Consider the following 20,995-nt stretch of genomic DNA (forward strand, 5'->3'; position numbering starts at 1 on the left):
CCCGTTGCGGGGCACAGGCTCCAGACGCGCAGGCTCAGCAGTTGTGGCTCACGGGCCCAGCCGCTCCGCGGCATGTGGGATCTTCCCAGACCAGGGCTCGAACCCGTGTCCCCTGCATTAGCAGGCAGACTCTCAACCACTGCGCCACCAGGGAAGCCCATGAATAGTTGTTTTTATTCTACTATTACATTATAGTTTAAAGTTTGTTAATTCAATTTTTATTTTTACAAATAGTTTTATTATAGAAAATTTTAAACATATACAAAATTGAATAGTTTAATGAACCCCCATATACCTGACACTCAGCCTCAACAGATAGCAATGCATGGGCAATCTTTTTTTTTCCTTTTTTCTTTTTTTAAATTTTTATTGGCGTATAGTTGATTTATAATGTTGCATTAGTTTCAGGTATACAGCAAAGTGAATCAGTTATACCTATACATATATCCACTCTTCTTTAGATTCTTTTCCATACAAGTCATGTACAGAGTATTGAGTAGAGTTTGCATGGGCTGTCTTGTTTCCTCTGTTTTCCTATCCATTTCCTCCTCCATCCCTCACTGCATTCTTAATATTTATTGCCCACCTCTCCGATACATTTGTTTTTTGTTTTTGTTTTTGTTTTTTTTTAATTATTTGCTTTATTTTATTTTATTTTTTTAAAATTTTATTTATTTATTTATTTACGGCTATGTTGGGTCTTCGTTTCTGTGCGAGGGCTTTCTCTAGTTGCGGCAAGTGGGGGTCACTCTTCATCGTGGTGCGCAGGCCTCTCACTATTGCGGCCTCTCTTGTTGCGGAGCACAGGCTCCAGACGCGCAGGCTCAGTAGTTGTGGCTCACAGGCCTAGTCGCTCCGCGGCATGTGGGATCTTCCCAGACCAGGGCTCGAACCCGTGTCCCCTGCATTAGCAGGCAGATTCTCAACCACTGTGCAACCAGGGAAGCCCGAGAGATTATTCATTTTTGACACGAACCACAGTGCATTGTATCAGGGGATACATGATGATGTGTATATGTCTTTTACAGGTGATGTTTAACCTTGATCACTTGATTAAAGTTTTTCTGCTGTTTTTTCTCTTTGTAAATAAATTTGGAGGTAGATGCTTTGAGACTATGCAAATATATTGTTTCTCCTTAAACTTTTGTCCCCTAATTTTATTTTATTTTTTTAATAAGTTTTATTTATTTATTTATTTATTTATTTCTGGCTGCGTTGGGTCTTCGTTGGCTGTGCACTGGCTTTCTCTAGTTGCGGCGAGCAGGGGCTACTCTTCTTTGCGGTGCACAAGCTTCTCATTGCGGTGGCTTCTCTTGTTTCGGAGCTCGGGCTCTAGGCCCATGGGCTTCAGTAGTTGTGGCACACGCACCTCAGTATTTGTTGCATGCGAGCTCAGTAGTTGTGGCGCACGGGCTTAGTTGCTCCGTGGCATGTGGGATCTTCCTGGACCGGGGATTGAACCCGTGTCCCCTGCATTGGCAGGCAGATTCTTAAATACTGTGCCACCAGGGAAGTCCCTGTTCCCTAATTTTAGCACTTAATAGTGAATCTTGCCTTAAGCAGTTATTACCATAGAGTTTATTGGTGATTTTCTATTTCCTTCATTCCTTCTACACTCATTGTTTAAAATTATTCTGTAAGGGAGAGTTGTCCCTTCTTCCCCTTTTGTTAATTTATTCAATTATTGATTTATATCAGTTTGGGTATTTATTTTTTTCTTTGGTTTATAATCTAATACTATTGTTATTTATTTTGTTGCTCAAATTGTTCCATATTTGGCTTTGGAAGCTCTTTCAGGTTGGCTCCTGTATCTTTTGACATGCCTGACATGCCCTCTTCTTTTTTTTTTTTTTCCTCTCCGGGTTCATTTTGTATTTTCTCTGACTCAATCCTGGAATTACCCACTTTTCTGGGGAGCTTTGGCTCTCTTTAGTCTCCATATTTAGTTCTCTTTAGTCTCTGGCAATTAGAAACTAAGATCTGGATGCAAGGTGTGTGCATTGCTACTGGGATGTTGCTATTTCTAGGCCCTCTTAGGAGACAGAACTAGGATATGTGTGAATGCATACTGATCAGTGTATTTATACACAACTATATTTCTGAATTTGTCTATCTGTATATATTAAAAAGAAAAAGCAAAACATGGGTTCATATTGATACTTCTTTTTTAATATATTGAGATTTGGGCTTCCCTGGTGGCGCAGTGGTTGAGATCTGCCTGCCAATGCAGGGGACACGGGTTCGAGCCCTGGTCTGGGAGGATCCCACATGCCGCGGAGCAACTAGGCCCGTGAGCCACAACTACTGAGCCTGTGCGTCTGGAGCCTGTGCTCCGCAACAAGAGAGGCCGCGACAGTGAGAGGCCCGTGCACCGTGATGAAGAGTGGCCCCCACTCGCCACAACCAGAGAAAGCCCTTGCACAGAAACGAAGACCCAACACAGCCAAAGATAAATTAATTAATTAATTAATTTAAAAAAAAAAACCCAGTCCAGAAGTGGGGTTAAACATTTAAAAAAAAAAAAAAAATATATATATATATATATATATAGATTATATTATGGCTTTTCTTCTTTAGTTTGTTATTATGGTGAAGTGTATTGATTAGTTTTTGAATGTTGAACCAGATTTGAATTCCTAGGATATACACCATTTGGTCATATATATTATTCTTTTTATATATTGCTGGGTTTGATTTGTTAATATTTTAGGAAGGATTTCTGCATCTATCAGTGTTGGTCTGTAGGTTTGTTTTTGTTTTTGTTTTTGTAATGTCTTCGGTTTTGATGTTAATACTAATGCTGGGTTTGTAAAAAGATTGGGAAGTGTTCCCTCTTTGTAGGATTTGATATTTCTTCCTTGAATACTTGGTAGAATTTGGCTTATAATTTGCTTTGTTAGAAGATTTTAACTACATATTCAGTTTCTTTAGTAGGTATGTAAATATTCATGCTATCTATTTCTTCTTGAGTAAATTTTTTTTTTCCAAATTTATTTATTTTTGGCTGCGTTGGGTCTTCGTTGCTGCGCACAGGCTTTCTCTAGTTGTGGCAAGTGGGGGCTACTCTTTGTTGCAGTGCACGGGCTTCTCATTGCGGTGGCTTCCCTTGTTGCAGAGCACGGGCTCTAGGCGCGTGGGCTTCAGTAGTTGTGGCACACGGGCTCAGTAGTTGTGGCTCGCAGGCTCTAGAGCACAGGCTCAGTAGTTGTGGCATGGGCTTAGTAGCTCCGCAGCATGTGGGATCTTCCCGGACCAGGGATTGAACCCTTGTCCCCTGAATTGGCAGGCGGATTCCTACCACTGTGCCACCAGGGAAGCGCCTTCCTGAGTAAATTTGATGGTTTCTCTCTTTCAAGGAATTAGTCCATTTTATATAACTTGTTGAATTTATGGGCATAGAGTTGTTCATAGTAATCATTTTTTTTTATCCTTTCATATCTGTGAGGTCTGTAGTGGTGGCCCTTCTTTCATTTCTGATTTTGGTAATATGTATCTTTTCTTTCTCCCTTTCTTTTTGATCAGACTGACTAGAGGTTTATCAGTTTTATTTATTTAAAAAAACCCTAGGGGCTTCCCTGGTGGCACAGTGGTTAAGAATAACCCTGCCAGTGCAGGGGACATGGGTTCAAGCCCTGGTCTGGGAAGATCCCACATGCCACGGAGCAACTAAGTCTGTGCGCCACAACTACTGAGCCTGTGCTCTAGAGCCCACGAGCCACAGCTATTGAGGCCACATGCCACAACTGCTGAAGCCCATGCGCCTAGAGCCCGTGCTCCACAACAAGAGAAACCACTGCAATGAGAAGCTTGCGCACAAGGCAGAGTAGCCCCCGCTTGCCGCAACTAGAGAAAGCCCATGCACAGCAACGAAGACCCAACACAGCCAAGACTAAATAAATACAATAAATTAAACAAAACAAAACAAAACCAGGAATTCCCTGGCGGTCCCGTGGTTGGAACTCTGAACTTCCACTGTCCAAGGCCTGGGTTTGATTCCTGGTCAGGGAACTAAGATCCTGCAAGCTGCGCAGCGCAGCCAAAACAATAAAAAATTAAAAATTAAAAAACCCAAACAACTCTTGATTTTATTGAGTTGGTTTTCCATTTCATTGATTTCTGTGTAGTCTTCATAACTTCCAAATTTTCTGCTTGCTTTAGATTGGATTTGGTCTTCTTTTTTAAGGTCAAAACTCAGATTATGGTTTCAACACCTTTCTTTTTTTCTTAATATAAACATTTAATGGTATAAATTTCCCTCTAAAGTTAAAATTGCATCCCACAGTTTAAGGCTTTTGTTCCTTTTGGGGGACAAAAGAGAAGGGTACTGATGCAGTTCATGTCCCTCAACAAAAATTCCTGTTTCCCTTCCGCAGTTCACCATTAGGGAGACTTTCTTAGGCCTCTTGCAGTCTTTTCTGTGTGTGCTTGGTGGGATTCATGAAGATAAAAACGTCCAAAAAGTGTGAATTACCCCTATATTTGCACCACATGTGCCCCCCTGGGAAGGGTGATTCACCCTCTTTCACCAGTACACTCTCAGTCTCCACCAATTTACCAACCATGCTAGCTGAACTCTTCTTACTGATATCCTGATAGGCCTTGTTCCTGCATGTCAGTGTTCATGTCTTACCTCTCCAGGTGAAAACCTGTGTCTCCTTAGTTTTGGGGCCAGTTGATTACCGTACAACTTCTGCATTCTGATGGGTTCAAAAAAACTGAGAATCTGTCATTTGGCTTTTTTGTTTTTGGAAGGTTGGAAGTGACACTTTCTAGCTTTCTACATCACCAAGCCTATAGCTTTATTTTAAAGTTCTTTTGCATTTTAGGTGATTAATAGTGTTTGTCCCTCAAGACAAAGTTAATTACCTCTTGCTCTTATGTTAGTACTTAGTACATACTTACCTTACTGTATTTATCACACTATACTGTAATTATTTGTAATACATTATTTGTATATTTGTCTTTACTATTAGTACACTCTTGAGGGAAGCAAGATCTGTATCCTCTGTATACCTGGTGCTTCTTGATAAATGAAAGACATTTGATATATGCTTATTGAATAGAATTATATAAGATTTTCATTTTCATTTTCATGGCACAGTCCTGGTATATTGTAAGATGTTGAGTAAATATTTGTTGATTAATTCATGAATAAAAGGGCTTATTTAAATGATATTTATGAATTGAGTTAATTTATGTTTGCCCACATTTCCAGATAGTTTTAAAAAATTGGTTCATTTTAAAAGTCTGATTTAATCATTCCTGCAATTAAAAATCTTGCTGTGATTCAGATAGAAGATTGAGTTGCATGAATTAATCATTAGTTGGTCAACAGATATTAATGGGATTGAATTATTTTGTGCTCCTGATAACTTTTTGGGCATTATTATTTATCTGAGAACTGCAGAGCAGTGGATAATAAATTACTGCATTTTATGGATTTGTCTTTAAAATTCAAATTGGGCTAGTTGTCATTGAAAGAGTAAAATAATGTTATCTTGGTAGTATTTAGAACTAGATTAGCTTAAGAATAATTTTAGTCCTTATGTCAATTTTAAACAAACAAATAAGACTTTTTTTCAATCTAATTGCATCTTTTCCAGATCAAATTTTCGCCAGTAGCTAAAAAGTTATTTGTGGTAACTGCAGTGAGTGTTGTATCTGTAATTTTTCTGGCCCGTCACTTTAAAAGAAGACGTGGAAAGAAGAAAGGAAAAATATTACCATGGGAACCAGAGCATCTCATACTTGAATACACTAAAAGAGCAGCATCAGATAAAGGTATGTAGAAATAGCTGAATTAAGTCTGCAAAGGAAATTTTATATGTAAATCATTACTGGAGTGCAGTGATTTCAGTGTTTTAGTTTCCAAAATTTCCTTGCGTAATATTTAACTCACAAGTAATACAAATTAATTATAGAAAGATTAGAAAATACAGACAAGCAAACAGAAAAAATCAAAATCACTTGAAATTCTGCTACCCAGAAATAAATACTGCTAATACTTTGGTATATATCTATCCATTTATATTTGCACTTAAATATCATATTGAGACATAACATTTTATATTATATACAAGTAAATGATTTATGCATTTTAAGTAAAATTCATACCTTTTGTAACCTGCCTTTAAAATATTTTAACATTATGTAAGAATGTCTTTAAATGTCAATAAATATATCTCTGTGCTATCATTTTTAATATGTATTTAATGTACAAATGTACTCTAGTTATTTAACCAGTTCCCTGTTGTTCTCTTTAGGTTGTTTTTCTTGCTTTGCATATACTTGTCTGGTTTATTTCCTAAGTTTATAAAGTTCTAGAAGTAGAATTGCTGGCCTTTAAAGGATCTATAGTTTTTGTTAGAGATCTGATACATATTATCAAATTGTTTCAATAGAAATAATTTATTGAGCGTGCTGGATTTATTTTTGAATTTTAAATTATTTTAAATTTATTATTTGATTTATCATATGATTTTGTGATTTGTTGGCCCAACAAATAATGAATGACTATTTTGTGCCAAGTGTAGTGAACATTACAACAATAATGATGCCTCTCACTTACTGATGTTTTATTAGACTTTGGGTGCAGTGCTACATGCTATATATTCACTGTGTTAATTTAACCTTTATAACAATCCTGTGAATTAGGACTATAATCCTATGTTATTGTTCCCATTTTATACCTAAAGAAAATTGAGATATGGAAAAGTTGAGTGACTTGCTCAAGTTCACATAACTAATAAGTGCCAGGATTTGAATTGAGTGTCTTAACTGCTGCATTAAGATAAACTAAGGCACAGTGTCTGCCCTAGATGAATGGGTAGATGGTTAGGGGAGAGAGACGTATAAAAGACTGATTACAATATAATGTGATAAGGATAAAGTTTAGAGGTAATTCAGGAAAGAAGTGCTTATATTTTGTTAAATTTATAATTTGAAGGTTCATAGTTGCCAGTATTTTTATGCTGATTACAGTAGACCATTCAAATACCACCTTGAGTAATTGATGAATGTTTTAACCTTCATTTCAGAAGCAGATTTTAACAGTGTTAAAAACATTATATAGAGGGGCTTCCTTTGGTGGCGCAGTGGTTGAGTCTGCCTGCCAATGCAGGGGACACGGGTTCGAACCCTGGTCTGGGAAGATCCCACATGCCACGGAGTGACTGGGCCCGTGAGCCACAGTTGCTGAGCCTGCGTGTCTGGAGCCTGTGCTCCGCAGCAGGAGAGGCTGCGATGGTGAGAGGCCCGCGCACCGCGATGAAGAGTGGCCCCCACTTGCCGCAACTGGAGAAAGCCCTCGCACAGAAACGAAGACTCAATGCAGCCAAAAATAAATAAATAAATAAAATTAAAAAAAAAAACATTATATAGAGATGTAGATTTTAATAATGGTATACATTTAATAATTTACACAATTGAGGGAAATGTGTTTTAAAATGAGCCTTCTGAATGAATATATAAACTTTGAAATTTTACCTGAAATGTATCATTGGAGTTATTGATACTTTTAATATTAATATGTTTGTTTGGTAGGTTCAAGTTGTTCCAGTAGCAGACAGAATTTGACATTATCTTTAAGTTCTGCCAAAGACAAAGGATCTCAGTCTTATAATTATGCTAATGGAGGACTCTTCAGTAAATACTCAGGTTCTGCACAGAGTTTGGCCTCTGTAAGTAAAGAAAAAATTTTTATTAGTTTTTTCTTTTAACTTTATTTATATCTCTATTGTTATCTATTGGTTTAAATGTCATACAGTTATAGATAGCTCTTAGTATGGAAAGAAGCTTAAGAAATCTGGTTGATTCTGTTTTCTTCAGGCAAGTAAAATTATCCTTTTGCTAAATATTCAGCCAGCTTGGTTCCAGGTTTTTTTGAGTTAAGTGATGTGGTCCCATGGGGTCCTCTGAGGATGATGTTGGTATGGAAGTGTTGCTTCAAAGCTAGATGTTCTGCAGAAAGCTAGAAGATGCAGCAAACATGGTACTAGGTCACAAAAATCACTTGATGAACCTGCCAAGTGTGGAGTTCTTCACCTCTTTCTTGACAGCATTAATAAAGTATTGATTGACAGGTGAAAAATGAAGTTAATATTTGTTTAAATCTAATGTAGTTTAAAAATTATTTTAAAAATTAGGTAGGATATGCATTTCCTACTAAATAAAGAAGAGGCAAAAAGCAAACAGTGAAAAATGTGCTCCTGATCCTCTCAATTCCCCTCCTTAGAGACAAACGTTGACAATTTCTTATGTGTATACTTCCAGGGAGAATATGCCTCTCCCATCATGTATATTCATTAAAAAAAAACAGTTTAAAAAATAAAAAAATACTTTATAGAATACCATAATCTGTTCCATACCTTGCTTCTGTATTTCGTTGGAATATACAGCTGCCCCATTCTTAAATGCCTAAAAATATACCAAATTTTTAAAGGCTATTCTGTGGTAGGAGCATCTAGATCAAAGTCATGCAGACTCTCAGTTCGTCTGTGAAACTGAGCAGGATAATGAAGTATATGCCCATTCTATAATCTGGGGTACCTCTGTGTTGAATTTTCTCAACTGAAAGTTGAAGCTGTTCTTGACTAGAGAAAAGGAGTTTTATGGTAATAGTATAAGTAAGAAGTCTTTAGAATCACTTTACTATATGTGCCTTAGCTGACCTAGTCATTCCACTGCCAGGGCTGTGAACCCAGATTTCTGCCTCTTAATGAGTGCCTCAGTGAGGGTCATGACAACAGGAGTGGAAAAGGAGGGAACAGGGTCCACAAAACTTGGTAACTGGATTTGAGAGGTGTGGGAAGAGAAGTTAGAGAAGACTTGTTATCTAGTTTGAGGAATTATGGAGATAAAAGTACTGTTAGTGAACTTGGGAGGAGGAAGAGTTTCTGTTGTGGGAAGATGCAGAGCTCTTTTTTGATATAGTCATTTTGAGATGCCAACAGAAGAGCCAAGTGGAGTCACCAAATAGGCAGGTGGAAATGTGGGCTTAGATTTCTCAAAAGAGGACAGAACTGAAGTTCAAGATTTGGGAGTCATTTGCATAGAGGTGACTGAAATGATTGGCTCAGCGGACCTTGCTAGAGAAGGGAAGATGACAGAGGCTTTTCGATTTTCGTTATTACATAGCAGAGAATCAGCATTGTAATAAATTCTAAAAGGAAAATAAGCTAGCTACCTCAAATCAAAGTAGGTGTGGATAAAATTTATAAGTAAATACTTAATGACAGTAAACTATAAAAAAAACTGCTTGATTTTTGATGGAAATATCTGATTTATGTTCAAAATATTGTTCTAGTTGTATATTTTTTGAGCAAACAAGGGTTCAGAATACTTAGGGCCTTATGACTCTTAAGTTTGACTGAATATAATCAGATTTATTTCTTCAGGTAGAAATTCCATGGGTTGTTATATCAGGATTAGGATTTACATAAATAATTTATAAATATAAAAGATCGCAAAATACTATTACAAAAGAGATTTTGAAGTAACTTCTGTCCATCTTAATTTTAGGTCCAGAGTGTCAATTCTTGTCATAGCTGTGCTTGTGGCAATTCTAATTCCTGGGACAGAGCAGATGAAGATGATATTAAACTTGTTAATATTCCTGTGACCACTCCTGAGAACCTATACTTGATGGGTAGGAATAACATAATGAAGTTTTAAGATACTGTACTCACATTTAATGTGAAACGGAAGAATGATGAATTGTTCTAAGGGAAGCAACTATAATTCTAAAATGTTCTCATCTGTTGACTGTAGTCTGCATAACATAACATGTTGTGTTAGCTTCCTGAGGCTACTGTTAAAATTACCACAAACTTGGTGGTTTAAAACAATAGAAATATATTCTTTCAGAGTTCTGGAGGCCTGAATTCTGAAATCGTTATCACTGGGCTGAAATCAAGGTGGCATTTGGGCCATGCTCCCTCTGGAGGCTTGGAGGAGAATTCATTCCGTGCCTCTTCCAGCTTCTGGTGGCTTCAGGCTTGTGGCCACATGACTCTAATCTCTGCCTTCCTATTCACTGTGTGTATCAAATCTCCCTCTGCCTCTCTTTTATAAGGATGTTTGTGATTGGATCTAGAGCCCACCAGATAATTTAGGATAATCTCCCCATGTTAAGATTCTTAATTTAATCACATCTGCAAAGACACTTTTTTCTTATATGGTAACATTTACAAGTTCCAGAGACTAGGGCCTGATATCTTTGGGTGGTTATTATTCAATCGATTACACTTACCTAACCTAATCTGCTGACTTTTATGTAATGAATCTATCAAAATCCACTTTATGTAGTCTTTTATCTAGATATCATTTGTATTCTTCCTATATCTAGAAAGGATTTTAGATAGAAAGAGGCCTGTGTTTACAGCTCGAACGTGAGCATGTCTAGAAAGTCTCACTGGAGCCCAGGAAGAGAACCAGAGACCTTAACACCAAATCAGATTCAAATGCATTTTCAAATCCTTTCCCCTGTTCTTCTGTACTCTATTTCAGGCTATATTCCTTGTAAGGGAAAGGCATACTAACTAAAAAACAAAACCAAAAAAATCTTGAGGTGGCCTTGGCCAGTGAGTAGTAAGGGGATGGTGAGTTGGCAGAAGGACTGTGTGCCTGCCTGCATTCCCACACTCTAGAATAGTTAAAGACTATATCATCCGCCGTGACGTCACAGTAGGTAATCCTGCACGGGGGCGGGGGGGGGGGGCGCAGGGGGGGTAGAGATATAGGAGTAGTTCTTCTGCCACCTTTTCCAGGTCTTCTGAGAATTAAGCTCACTGTGTTTCTAGATTAACTATGCCTAGTAAACCTACACTCAACACTTCTGTAGGAATATTGAGAGTTAGAATTGAAGAGAAATAGAGTAAAACTAGGGAAGCTGCAGGGAGTCTCAGTGTCATAGAATTAGGATCGGTAGGAGATATTGTTTCAATTCCCACCTATTGTTTTAGTTCCCTTCACAGTGTTGATGACATAAAAAATATATGGGTAACATGTTTGAATTCCTGTTACAAAACTGCTGATATGTGACAGTTTGGGCCACGTTCTGCAGTCAAGTGAGACACAGTACTTCCTGAGAGGTAACTTTTATCTTTGGACAACTCTGCTATTAGATAATTCTTCCTTATATTTAGCCAAAATAATCAGAAGGATAGAGAGTGGATGGAGTGAGAAGAGGATGAAGGAATTAGACTTGTATAGCTTGGAAAAAGGAAGTCTTTTAAGTGAGTAAATTTTTTAGAAGGAAGATCCAGACAATGATTCTTTGCTACAGAAAATTAAACAATTTAAGGCCTACATTTCATTTAAAGAACATCTTATTTGTTTAGAGTTGTAGGTTCTCCAGATAACTGAAGAAATGATTTTTGAGGACAGGTATTCTCTACCTACCATATCTTAAAAACATCTTCAGAATGACTTGGTCAGATTCTTAAGCAGCTTTTAAAGATCTTTTACTTTTTTTTTTTTTTTTTAAATTAATTATTTATTTATTTATTTATGGCTGTGTTGGGTCTTCGTTTCTGTGCGAGGGCTTTCTCTAGTTGCGGCAAGTGGGGGCCACTCTTCATCGCAGTCCGCGGGCCTCTCACTGTCGCAGCCTCTCTTGTTGTGGAACACAGGCTCCAGACGCGCAGGCTCAGTAGTTGTGGCTCACGGGCCTAGTTGCTCCACGGCATGTGGGATCTTCCCAGACCAGGGCTCGAACCCGTGTCCCCTGCATTGGCAGGCAGATTCTCAACCACTGCGCCACCAGGGAAGCCCTACTTTTATATGTCTAGAAAAATTGAGGTTTTGAAATATTTTGGTTTTGTTTGAAGTGCATAATTATTTTGGTAAGCCTTTTTTTTTTTTTAATTTGGAGAAAAAGAGGCACATATTCACCTATTTTCCCACAAAAGCTTTCTATAAGGAGGGATATGAAATTCCTACTCAGATTGTAACCCTTTATTGGTTCTTCTTGTATATTTTTAACTCTGGCCCAGCACTTTATCCATCCAAATCAGCAAGTTGGTGTCAAGGTGGTCTAAGACACCTTTTGGTGGAAAAAAAGATAGAAAAGACTTTATTCTGGACCTCTGTGCTGTTATCTTTCTTCTTAGCTTTACTCTCTCCTTCTGAGAACCTCTTGTAAACCTGATAGTTTCTTATCAACTAGTTTCTTCTATTTGCCCATCAGTTTTCTTTTTCATTTAGGGGGATATTTTGAAAGATAGTTATGTGACTATAAAAATTAGCCATTATTGTTAGGACTTTTGATGAATTCATGGTATTTTTTTAGAAAAATCCCAAGCACCATATACCTTTGAGTTACATATTTTAAAAAGGGAAAACATATTAGTCATTTCTCTCTTATTGTTGGTTGACTACATCTGTAGACCTGGAATGTATTGGGATATTAAGATTCTGCTAAGAAATAATGTGAGCATAAATTTTATTCTTTAGTGCCAAAATTACAGTTACACTGTGCCATTGGTGCTAACTGTATGAAAAACACTTTAGACCGAAAATGATTTTGGTATTGATTTCACTTATTTAAAATTGTTCTGTTCTTGGGACTTCCCTGGTGGCGCAGTGGTTAAGAATCTGCCTGCCAATACAGGGGACACGGGTTCGAGCCCTGGTCCAGGTAGATCCCACATGCTGCGGAGCCACTAAGCCCATGCACCACAACTACTGAGCCTGCGCTCTAGAGCCCACAAGCCACAACTGCTGAAGCCGGCGCGCCTAAAGCCCGAGCTCTACAACAAGAGAAACCACTGCAATGAGAAGCCTGCGCACCGCAACAAAGAGTAGTCCCTGCCTGATGCAACTAGAGAAAGCCCGCGTGCAGCAACGAAGACCCAATGCAACCAAATAAATTTAAAAACTTTAAAAAATTAATAAAATTGTTCTGTTCTTGGGAAATCGCAGGCAGTCCAGTGGTTAGGACTCAGCACTTTCACTGCGGGGGCCTGGGTTCAGTCCCTGGTTGGGGGACTAAGATCCTGCAAGCCGCGTGGCACGGCCAGAAAAAAAACAAAATAAAATCGTTCTGTTCTCAATTTTTAGGTATGGAATTGTTTGAAGAGGCATTGCGTCGATGGGAACAAGCTCTAACCTTTCGAAATAGACAGGCTGAGGACGAAGCCTGTAGTTCCATTAAATTGGGTGCGGGAGATGCCATTGCAGAAGAAAGTATAGATGTAAGGATGATTTATTTGGGAGTGGTCTTCATAATATTGGAGGAGTTGAACTATTTTTAATGTTGATTCAGTGTACTTGATTTCTGTGGCATTTAATAGAACTTTTTTTTTTCTCCCTTGGGATTGTGTGGGGATATTTCTTACTGGGCTTTTCCTGTTCGGTTAGTTGTTAAACCCCAGATTTGCAATTCATCATTGTTTCCTGATTTTTCAAGAAAATAAAGAATTAAGCAGATATAATGTCTAAAGGAATTTTTTAAAAGTCTGTTTTGTGCTTTGGGTTTAATTAAGTGCCATTATATTCATAAAAATCCCACAGAGTTAGAGCTAGACTCATCTAGGTTAGTGATTCTCAAATTGGAGCATGCATCAGAAGCCTCTGAAAGGCTTGCTAAAAAATAGATTTGGGGGTCCCACCTTTAGGGTTTCTAATTCATTTCTAAGTTGCAATTCTAACAAGTTCCCAGGTAATACTGATGCTGCTGGTTCAGGGACCTTACTTTGAGAACCTTACTTTGAGATCTAGTCCAACTCCTTAATTTTACAGATTACGAAATGGAGGTGATTTTAGCTGAGGCACAGCTAGAACCCAGGCCTCCTGACTTATATCACAGTATTCTCACCACCCAACGGTATTTTTTTATATCCCTCACTTTTCTGCCTTTCATTTAAAAGTGGAAAGTGTTTAGAATTTTAACATTAGAATCTAATATTTGCTGTGTGTACTTTTTCTCTCCTTATAGGATATTATTAGTACTGAATTTATCCATAAACTTGAAGCTCTGCTGCAAAGAGCATATCGTCTCCAAGAGGAGTTTGAAGCTACCCTAGGGGCATCTGATCCTAATTCCCTTGCTAATGATATGGGTAAGGTGGTTATTTTATATGGTTTTTATGAAATGTGTGATTTTATTCTTTTCTATTCTTGGAATCATTGGCTTAAGTATATTAATATGGTTACATACTTTTTAGAAAATAGCCAAGAGAAAAAGAGTACTATCATATTTATTGGTTTTTTTCTTTCAGTTTAACTTTTCAAGTGAACTTTTTGACATAAATTCAAGTACTTACCATAGATAGGATTGTAACATTATTTTAAAATTACATTCTAAGTGAAAGAATCCCAGTTAAAGTGTTAGAGGGAGGAAAAAAATAATAATATAAAAATGGGACAGAGACACACTACCTCAGAAACGGGCACGTAGCTCATGACTTACATTTAAAGTATTTTAAGTCATTCTATTTCTTGCCCCCATTTCAGTTGCAGGCTACATTTTGATGTAAGTAGTCAATACATACGTTAATATATACCATTACCTTTGTTTCCTACTTTAAAGAAAAAAGAACTTTGAAGAGACTTCTTCAGTGAAGTCTTCCAAGGAAAGAATGATTAAAATTGCTTCCGGGAGTTCCCTGGTGGCTTAGTGGTTAGGATCCTGGGCTTTCACTGCTGTGGCCTGGGCTGGTTGGTGAACTGAGATCCTGGAAGCTGCCCAGCACGGCCAAAAAAAAAGCTTCCTTGACTTCAGTAAATCATCCAAAGAATGAAATAAAATAAAATTACATTATACATAATTTTTTGTTAAAAGTAATTTAAATTTTTTTATTTGAGGAGGATTTATTTTTCTAATAAAGAAAAAATTGTTAAGGCTTGTTAAGTTTTTCCACATTTATTTCTGAACATGAAGTACTGAAAGTGGCTGCATTTAGAGATGTTTACATATTTATATATTTTGAATTTAGGTAAAAGATTTCACTTGTATTAGAATTATGAATTTCTGTCTATATGTTACAGTGAGGGTTATGTGAAACCTCTCCCTTAATTTCAGTCTTTGCTTTTTCATACTGTTACTGTCACCAATAATTATTCATTAGACTTGAATGAATAGTTTTTTAATAGTTTCTCTGCTTTTGGCATAGGTATAATATTTTGACATGGAGATTCAGACCAGAAGAAAAGTAGACAGTATTCATGTCAACAAATAGAATTTGTCAAAGGTTTCTATTTATATATTTTTTTACACAACTTCTTTTGTAACTTATTAGAATGGCATTTATGATAGTAAGTAGGAAAAAGAACAGAGAAGCATTTTTGTAAATGAAGTTTTACTGGAGTATAGTTGCTTTACAATGTTGTGTTAGTTTCTACTGTACAGCAGAAATGAATCGGCTATACATATACATATATCCTCTCTGTTTTGGATTTCCTTCCCCTTTAGGTCACCCCAGTGCATTAAGTAGAGTTCCCTGTGCTATACAATATGTTCTCATTAGTTATCTATTTTATACATAGTATCAATAGTGTGTATGTGTCAATCCCAATCTCCTAATTCCTCCCCCCTCCCAGAAGCATTTTTAAAAGAAGTCAAATGTAAAAATGGGAATGGAACAACTAGAAGAGATAGCAAAGTGGTTAAGTAGCAAAGAAAGCCACAGAGAAAAAGAAGTAGGAAAAAATTATAAATATAAGGAAGGAAGAGGAAAAGGGCCTGAGACTTTTATTCTTTTATTCTAGGAATGGAGGATTTGCCCTCACCGTTCTAATCTTCTGCTTGCAGTTTCTGTCTAGCCTCATGATAAGGATCATGTAGATGTGTAGTTCTTGTACTTGTTAGTCTTCTAATATGCATCTCGGATTTCGTTCTGTTTGGCATGCCCAGAGTTTCTTTTTTCTACTGTCCATAGAGGTTGGTGGAAACCATCTCTGATTTCTTCAGTTTATTAGGTAATAAAGGTTTTTTGGGTATTGCCCAGAGGGTCTGCTTTGGGTTTACATTGCATCTGGACAAGAAGACCCCTGGGCAGATGGCTTAATTTCTGGGGCCTTCAAGTTGTTTCGGAGGAAATTGTTGTTAATTTGGAACTCTAAATGGGTAAGATTTCTAGAGTGGGACTCATCATCAATCTATCCATTTGGCTAGCTTAGGTTTGTAATAAGTTCCTGACCCCACCCATGTCTTAACCTGAGCTGTCAGTGGCTACTAGGCTGGCTGGCTTTTCCCCGCAGCCTAGCAGTGCCTTGGCCTGTTATTGCCCTGGAGATTCCAGTTGACATGAAGCTGTTATATTTTGTTCCTTCTTGGGAATTATTTGGATGTTCTTCTATATCGCAAGTTTCCATTTTGGAACTTCTGGATTCAAAGAGCTGAATCTATGGCCAGGACTCTAGTAGGGAAGTAGTTCTGTTATATCTGTGATTTGATATTAATCAAAATTGCTTAGAAGTCGGTTAACTCTCCTCATTCTCTAAATCCAAATTCATTTTACACATTTAATGTATATTAATGAGAGGCAACTTATAATTAGTAGTCATAAATAAAGAGAGGTTAACAAATGCCTTCAGAGGCTCAGGGGTGAATTTAAACCAAGTATTGATCTGACTTCAGTGAATACTTTATTGTTTTGGAATTTGCTTTGTCTTATTTGATAAAATCAAATTTTTCTTCTCCTAAGATTTTGATAGGTTTTCAAGGTTGGAAGATTTTTTAGCAGTCATCTAAGTTTTCTCCTTTCCCCATGGACTTAATATTTGACAGCTACCATTGTTTGCATGTCACCACGTTCCAGGGCCTTTGCTAAGGCCCATAGTTTCTTCTCTGAGTCAGGCACAATTCTAAGTAAAAATTATGTCACTTAATCCTTACAGCTTTTATGAGGTAAGTATAGTTATCCTCATTTTTCAGACGGGGAGAGAGGTACAGAAGTATTAAATCACTTCCCCAGAGTTACATAGCTATTAAGTGACAGAACTTAGTTTTGGGCCCAGGCGGCTGGCTTTGGAGTCCATAAACCACCATGCTGTATTGCCTCACCACTTACAAGACAGACATGTTCTCTGAATGGGAGGATTGACTGTGAACTCTTTGTGGCAAAGTTCCCTGTAAGAAATGTCTTGGAGCAGGTAGTCTGGAATCCCCACAGCTGCTGAAGTAAGGAACCTTATTTCTGGTGGTGGTATCATTTATTTAGTGTGGATCTTCCTTTCCTTTAAATTTTTTCTTCCTCCATATCTATCTGGGGATCTGCAATGAACTCATGCATCTTTCCTCCTCTCTCAGGCCCTGTAGGCAGTCTAGACAGACTTCGCGCATTTTATTTTTTTTAAATATTTATTTATTTATTTATTTGGCTGCGTCGGGTCTTAGTTGCAGCACGCGGGATCTTCGTTGCAGCATGTGGGATCTTCTGTTGCGGCGCGTGGCCTTCAGAGCGCAGGCCCAGTATCTGCGGCACATGGGCTCTCTAGTTGTGGCGTGTGGGCTCTAGAGTGCACAGGCTTAGTTGCCCCATGGCATGTGTGATCTTAGTTCCCCGACCAGGGATCGAACCTGCGTCCCCTGCATTGGAAGGCAGATTCTTAACCACTGGACCACCAGGGAAGTCCCTCACGCATTTTATAGAAGGGAGTTATCAAGGTTTAATCCAGGAACTGAAGACGTGAACTGCTGTATTTACCTGAGGGAATAGGGAGAGAGGGCCCAACTGTGCCAGCTGAATTTAGTGTAGCGCTTTAATGAGTTACTCTGGTGGATTACCTTTTGGCCTATATCTGCATAATAGCTAAAAGTACAAACTCAAGATTCAGACTAACTGGGTTCAAATTCTGTCTTCACCATTTATTAGCTGTGTGATTATATAACTTGTCTAAGCCTCAGCTTCTTCATCTGAAAAATGGGCATGTAGTACCTATTTAACAAAGTAATTATGAGAATTAAATTATATTAACAAATATAAAATCTAGGGAACAGGGTAACAATGTTTATTAGGTTGGAGTTTGGAACTTCTCTGGAACTCTCTGAGGAAGACCATCATTTTTACCTCTAGGATATTAGGCTGTGGTTTGATAGGACCTACCTGATCCTACATTGGCCAATTTCAAGGTATTCTTTAAAATTTCTGGTCTGGTGATACCTTTTCCATGTTTTCCAGTGAGGCTGTGATTTTCTTCCTGTCATTTTTTTTTTTTTTTTGGGCCACTCCACGTGGCTTGATTGAACCCACGCCCTCAGCAGTGAAAGTGCGGAGTCCTAACCACTGGACCACCAGGGAACTCCCTCTTCCTGTCATTTTTAATGGGCCTTTAGGAAGGAGAAGTAGATGCTTTTTTAAAAAAATTTTTATTTATTTATTTATTTATTTTGGCTGTGCTGGATCTTCATTGCGGCACACAGGCTTCTCTAATTGCAGTGCGAGGATTTCTCTAGTTGCAGCGTGCAGGCTCAGTAGTTGTGGTGCAGCGGCTTAGTTGTGGTATGTGGGATCTTAGTTCCCCAACCAGGGGTCTAACCTGGGCCCCCTGCATTGAGTTAAGAACGTGGAGTCTTAACCACTGGACCACCAGGGAAGTCTGGAGAAGTAGATGCTTGTGCTCTGTCATCTTGAACTAGAAATTCTGGACATTATAATTACAGAGCCTAAGGACTACATTAACTTGTAACATTGCTAATGTAGAGCTAATGGTTAACTAAAACTTTTAAGTTCTTTGTTGTTACTGTTAGATGTTATTATTAAGCCACATCTTCTTTCATTTGTTCCTGTGCAGTTGTGTTTTTGGACCCAAGGTTTAGATGTTACGTTTATTATTCCTACTAAATTGTCATTTCTCAGTCATCATTCTGAATTAAGATAGTTTTAGATTTTGATTTGATATCCCTTTTAGCTTTCTATCACTTTCTGGTTTGTTCAGTTTGGTCTAGTTGGTCATCAGTGCTCTCATTGAAACCATTAACAAAAAATGCTTAAAGGAAAACTTATTTCCCTCTACTTACAATTTCTGACACCAAATGAGTGGATTTTCCACACCAAGCAATTCTCCGGTTCTCCTTGGACACCAACTGGGTATCCTGCAATTTAATTCAATTCGAACACTAACTACCCAGAGTTAGCACAGATTCCACAGGTAAAGGGCTCATCTCACAAGGCTGTCCCCCCTCATATGCCAGTCGCAAATCCAGGCCTCCCATGCTTCTGACCAACTGTCTGTAAATCAGGTTCCCACCACTCCCTCCTTGGGCTTCATAATTTACTAGAATGGCTCACAGAATTCCGGGAAACACTTTTCTTACTATTACTGGTTTTTTATGAAAGATATAACTTAGCAACAGTCAAATGGAAGAGGTGCGTAGGGCATGGTATGGGGAATGGGTGTAGAACTTTGATACCCCCTCCAGACACAACATTCTCCCGGCACCGGGATGTGTTCACCAACCTGGAGCTCTCTAAACCCTACAGTTTAGTGTTCTTATGGAGATTCCATTATGTAGGCATGATTGATTAAATCACAGGGCTATTGGTGATTAACTTAATCCCCAGCCTCTCTCCCTTCAGGCGTCAGGGTTGGAGTTGAAAGTTCCAACTTTCTAATCAGAGGGTTTGTTCCCTTGGCAACCATCCCCCATCCTCCAAGAGTCACCTCATCAACATAAACTCAGGTATAGTTGAAAGAGGCTTATTATGAATAGCAAAAGATACTCCTCTCACCCCCATCACTCAGGAAATTTCAAGAGTTTTAGAAGCTCTGTGCCAGGAACCATGATAAATATATATTACTTATTATATCACGATACCATATTTTAAAGTGGACAGGGCCAGAGTCAAAGATCTGAGGCATGACTTTCAAGTAGCCTTAGCAACTTGTGCAATAACCTATAAAGTCAACTGTTTCTACTTTCACATTTTTTTCATCTTGATCATAAAGAGATCATGGGAGACTTTATTATATATCATGCCAAAATATGTGTGTATTTATGTACTTAACTAGTTAATTTAAGAAAATATTATATGGAATTTTTTTGAAAAAGATTTAATATCAATTCACATTATTTGGAAATATTGTCAGTGCTGAGCTTTTTTGCAGCTAGGTATTTGCCATCAGGTATTCATGGCTGGTTTACACTCACTTGCATACAAATCATTTTAGTTTTGAAAGGCACATGTGTCAGGTTTTATTGACTATAAGAGCCTCAGCAAAACTTATTTCTCTAATTTTGGAATTCAAAATATAAACGGGGGCTCTACTTAATTTTGCATTCATTTGTACTGTTTATAGTAACTAGTAAGTAGTTTGCCAAGTTAACATTGTGGACTATAGGAGGACAGTTTAAATCCTCCTCAGCATGATTCTTTTAGTATATTTAAAATCGTCTTAGAGTTTTTCTTTTTTGATAACAATGTGTTTGTTGAAAGTAAATTATATCGATCCTCTTTAGCAGATCCAAAAATATTTTTGACTTGTCAGTATTGTGAGTTATTTGGTTAGTTTAGGTAGGTGAAGTTAATAACAGAGTTTAAAAAATGTATGATTCTCGCGCACCGCAACCAAGAGTGGCCCCCACTCGCTGCAACTAGAGAAAGCCCGCGCGCAGCAGCAAAGACCCAACGCAGCCAAAAGTAAATAATAGATGAATTAATTTAAAAAATCATCATAACGTTTCTTTAAAAAAAAAAAATTATTGTTCATAGTAGAAACCACATTCTGACCACCTTCATAAAACTGTTACATCCACTCTTTCTTGTGTATTTTAACTCTTCAAATTCTTTGTTTAAAAAATATTAAGGGCAGCCACAAAATTAGTGACCTCAGTAATTTGTCAATCTTTTGAGTCTCAGAAGGGGCAACTATGTAAAGATCCACAGACCATTTAATACGTTTCCCTTTAATACAATCTTAAAATGATTAAATTTCATGTGGACACATAAAACATTTTCACAGCACAAAAAAGGCAACGACATTGTCCTATAAATTATCCTTATTGTAGTTTTAATTTTTTATTAATTAGAGCCTTTCCTATTTTTGAGAAATA

The 20,995-nt window shown here is 37.7% G+C and overlaps 1 protein-coding gene across 5 annotated transcripts in view; it reads left to right on the forward strand.

The window, feature by feature from the left end:
• MIGA1 (mitoguardin 1) overlaps nucleotides 1-20,995 on the forward strand; it is an 86,789-nt gene that overhangs the window by 14,610 nt on the left and 51,184 nt on the right. For all 5 annotated transcript variants that reach the window (XM_059899509.1, XM_059899537.1, XM_059899529.1 and 2 more), the window contains exons 3-7: nucleotides 5,604-5,781; nucleotides 7,543-7,679; nucleotides 9,520-9,646; nucleotides 13,060-13,193; nucleotides 13,937-14,060. In XM_059899509.1, coding sequence (XP_059755492.1) covers nucleotides 5,604-5,781; nucleotides 7,543-7,679; nucleotides 9,520-9,646; nucleotides 13,060-13,193; nucleotides 13,937-14,060 — 700 coding nt within the window. The remainder of the gene's footprint in view (nucleotides 1-5,603; nucleotides 5,782-7,542; nucleotides 7,680-9,519; nucleotides 9,647-13,059; nucleotides 13,194-13,936; nucleotides 14,061-20,995) is intronic.

The sequence above is a fragment of the Balaenoptera ricei genome, chromosome 1, assembly GCF_028023285.1.
Source record: "Balaenoptera ricei isolate mBalRic1 chromosome 1, mBalRic1.hap2, whole genome shotgun sequence".
NCBI lineage: Eukaryota > Metazoa > Chordata > Mammalia > Artiodactyla > Balaenopteridae > Balaenoptera > Balaenoptera ricei.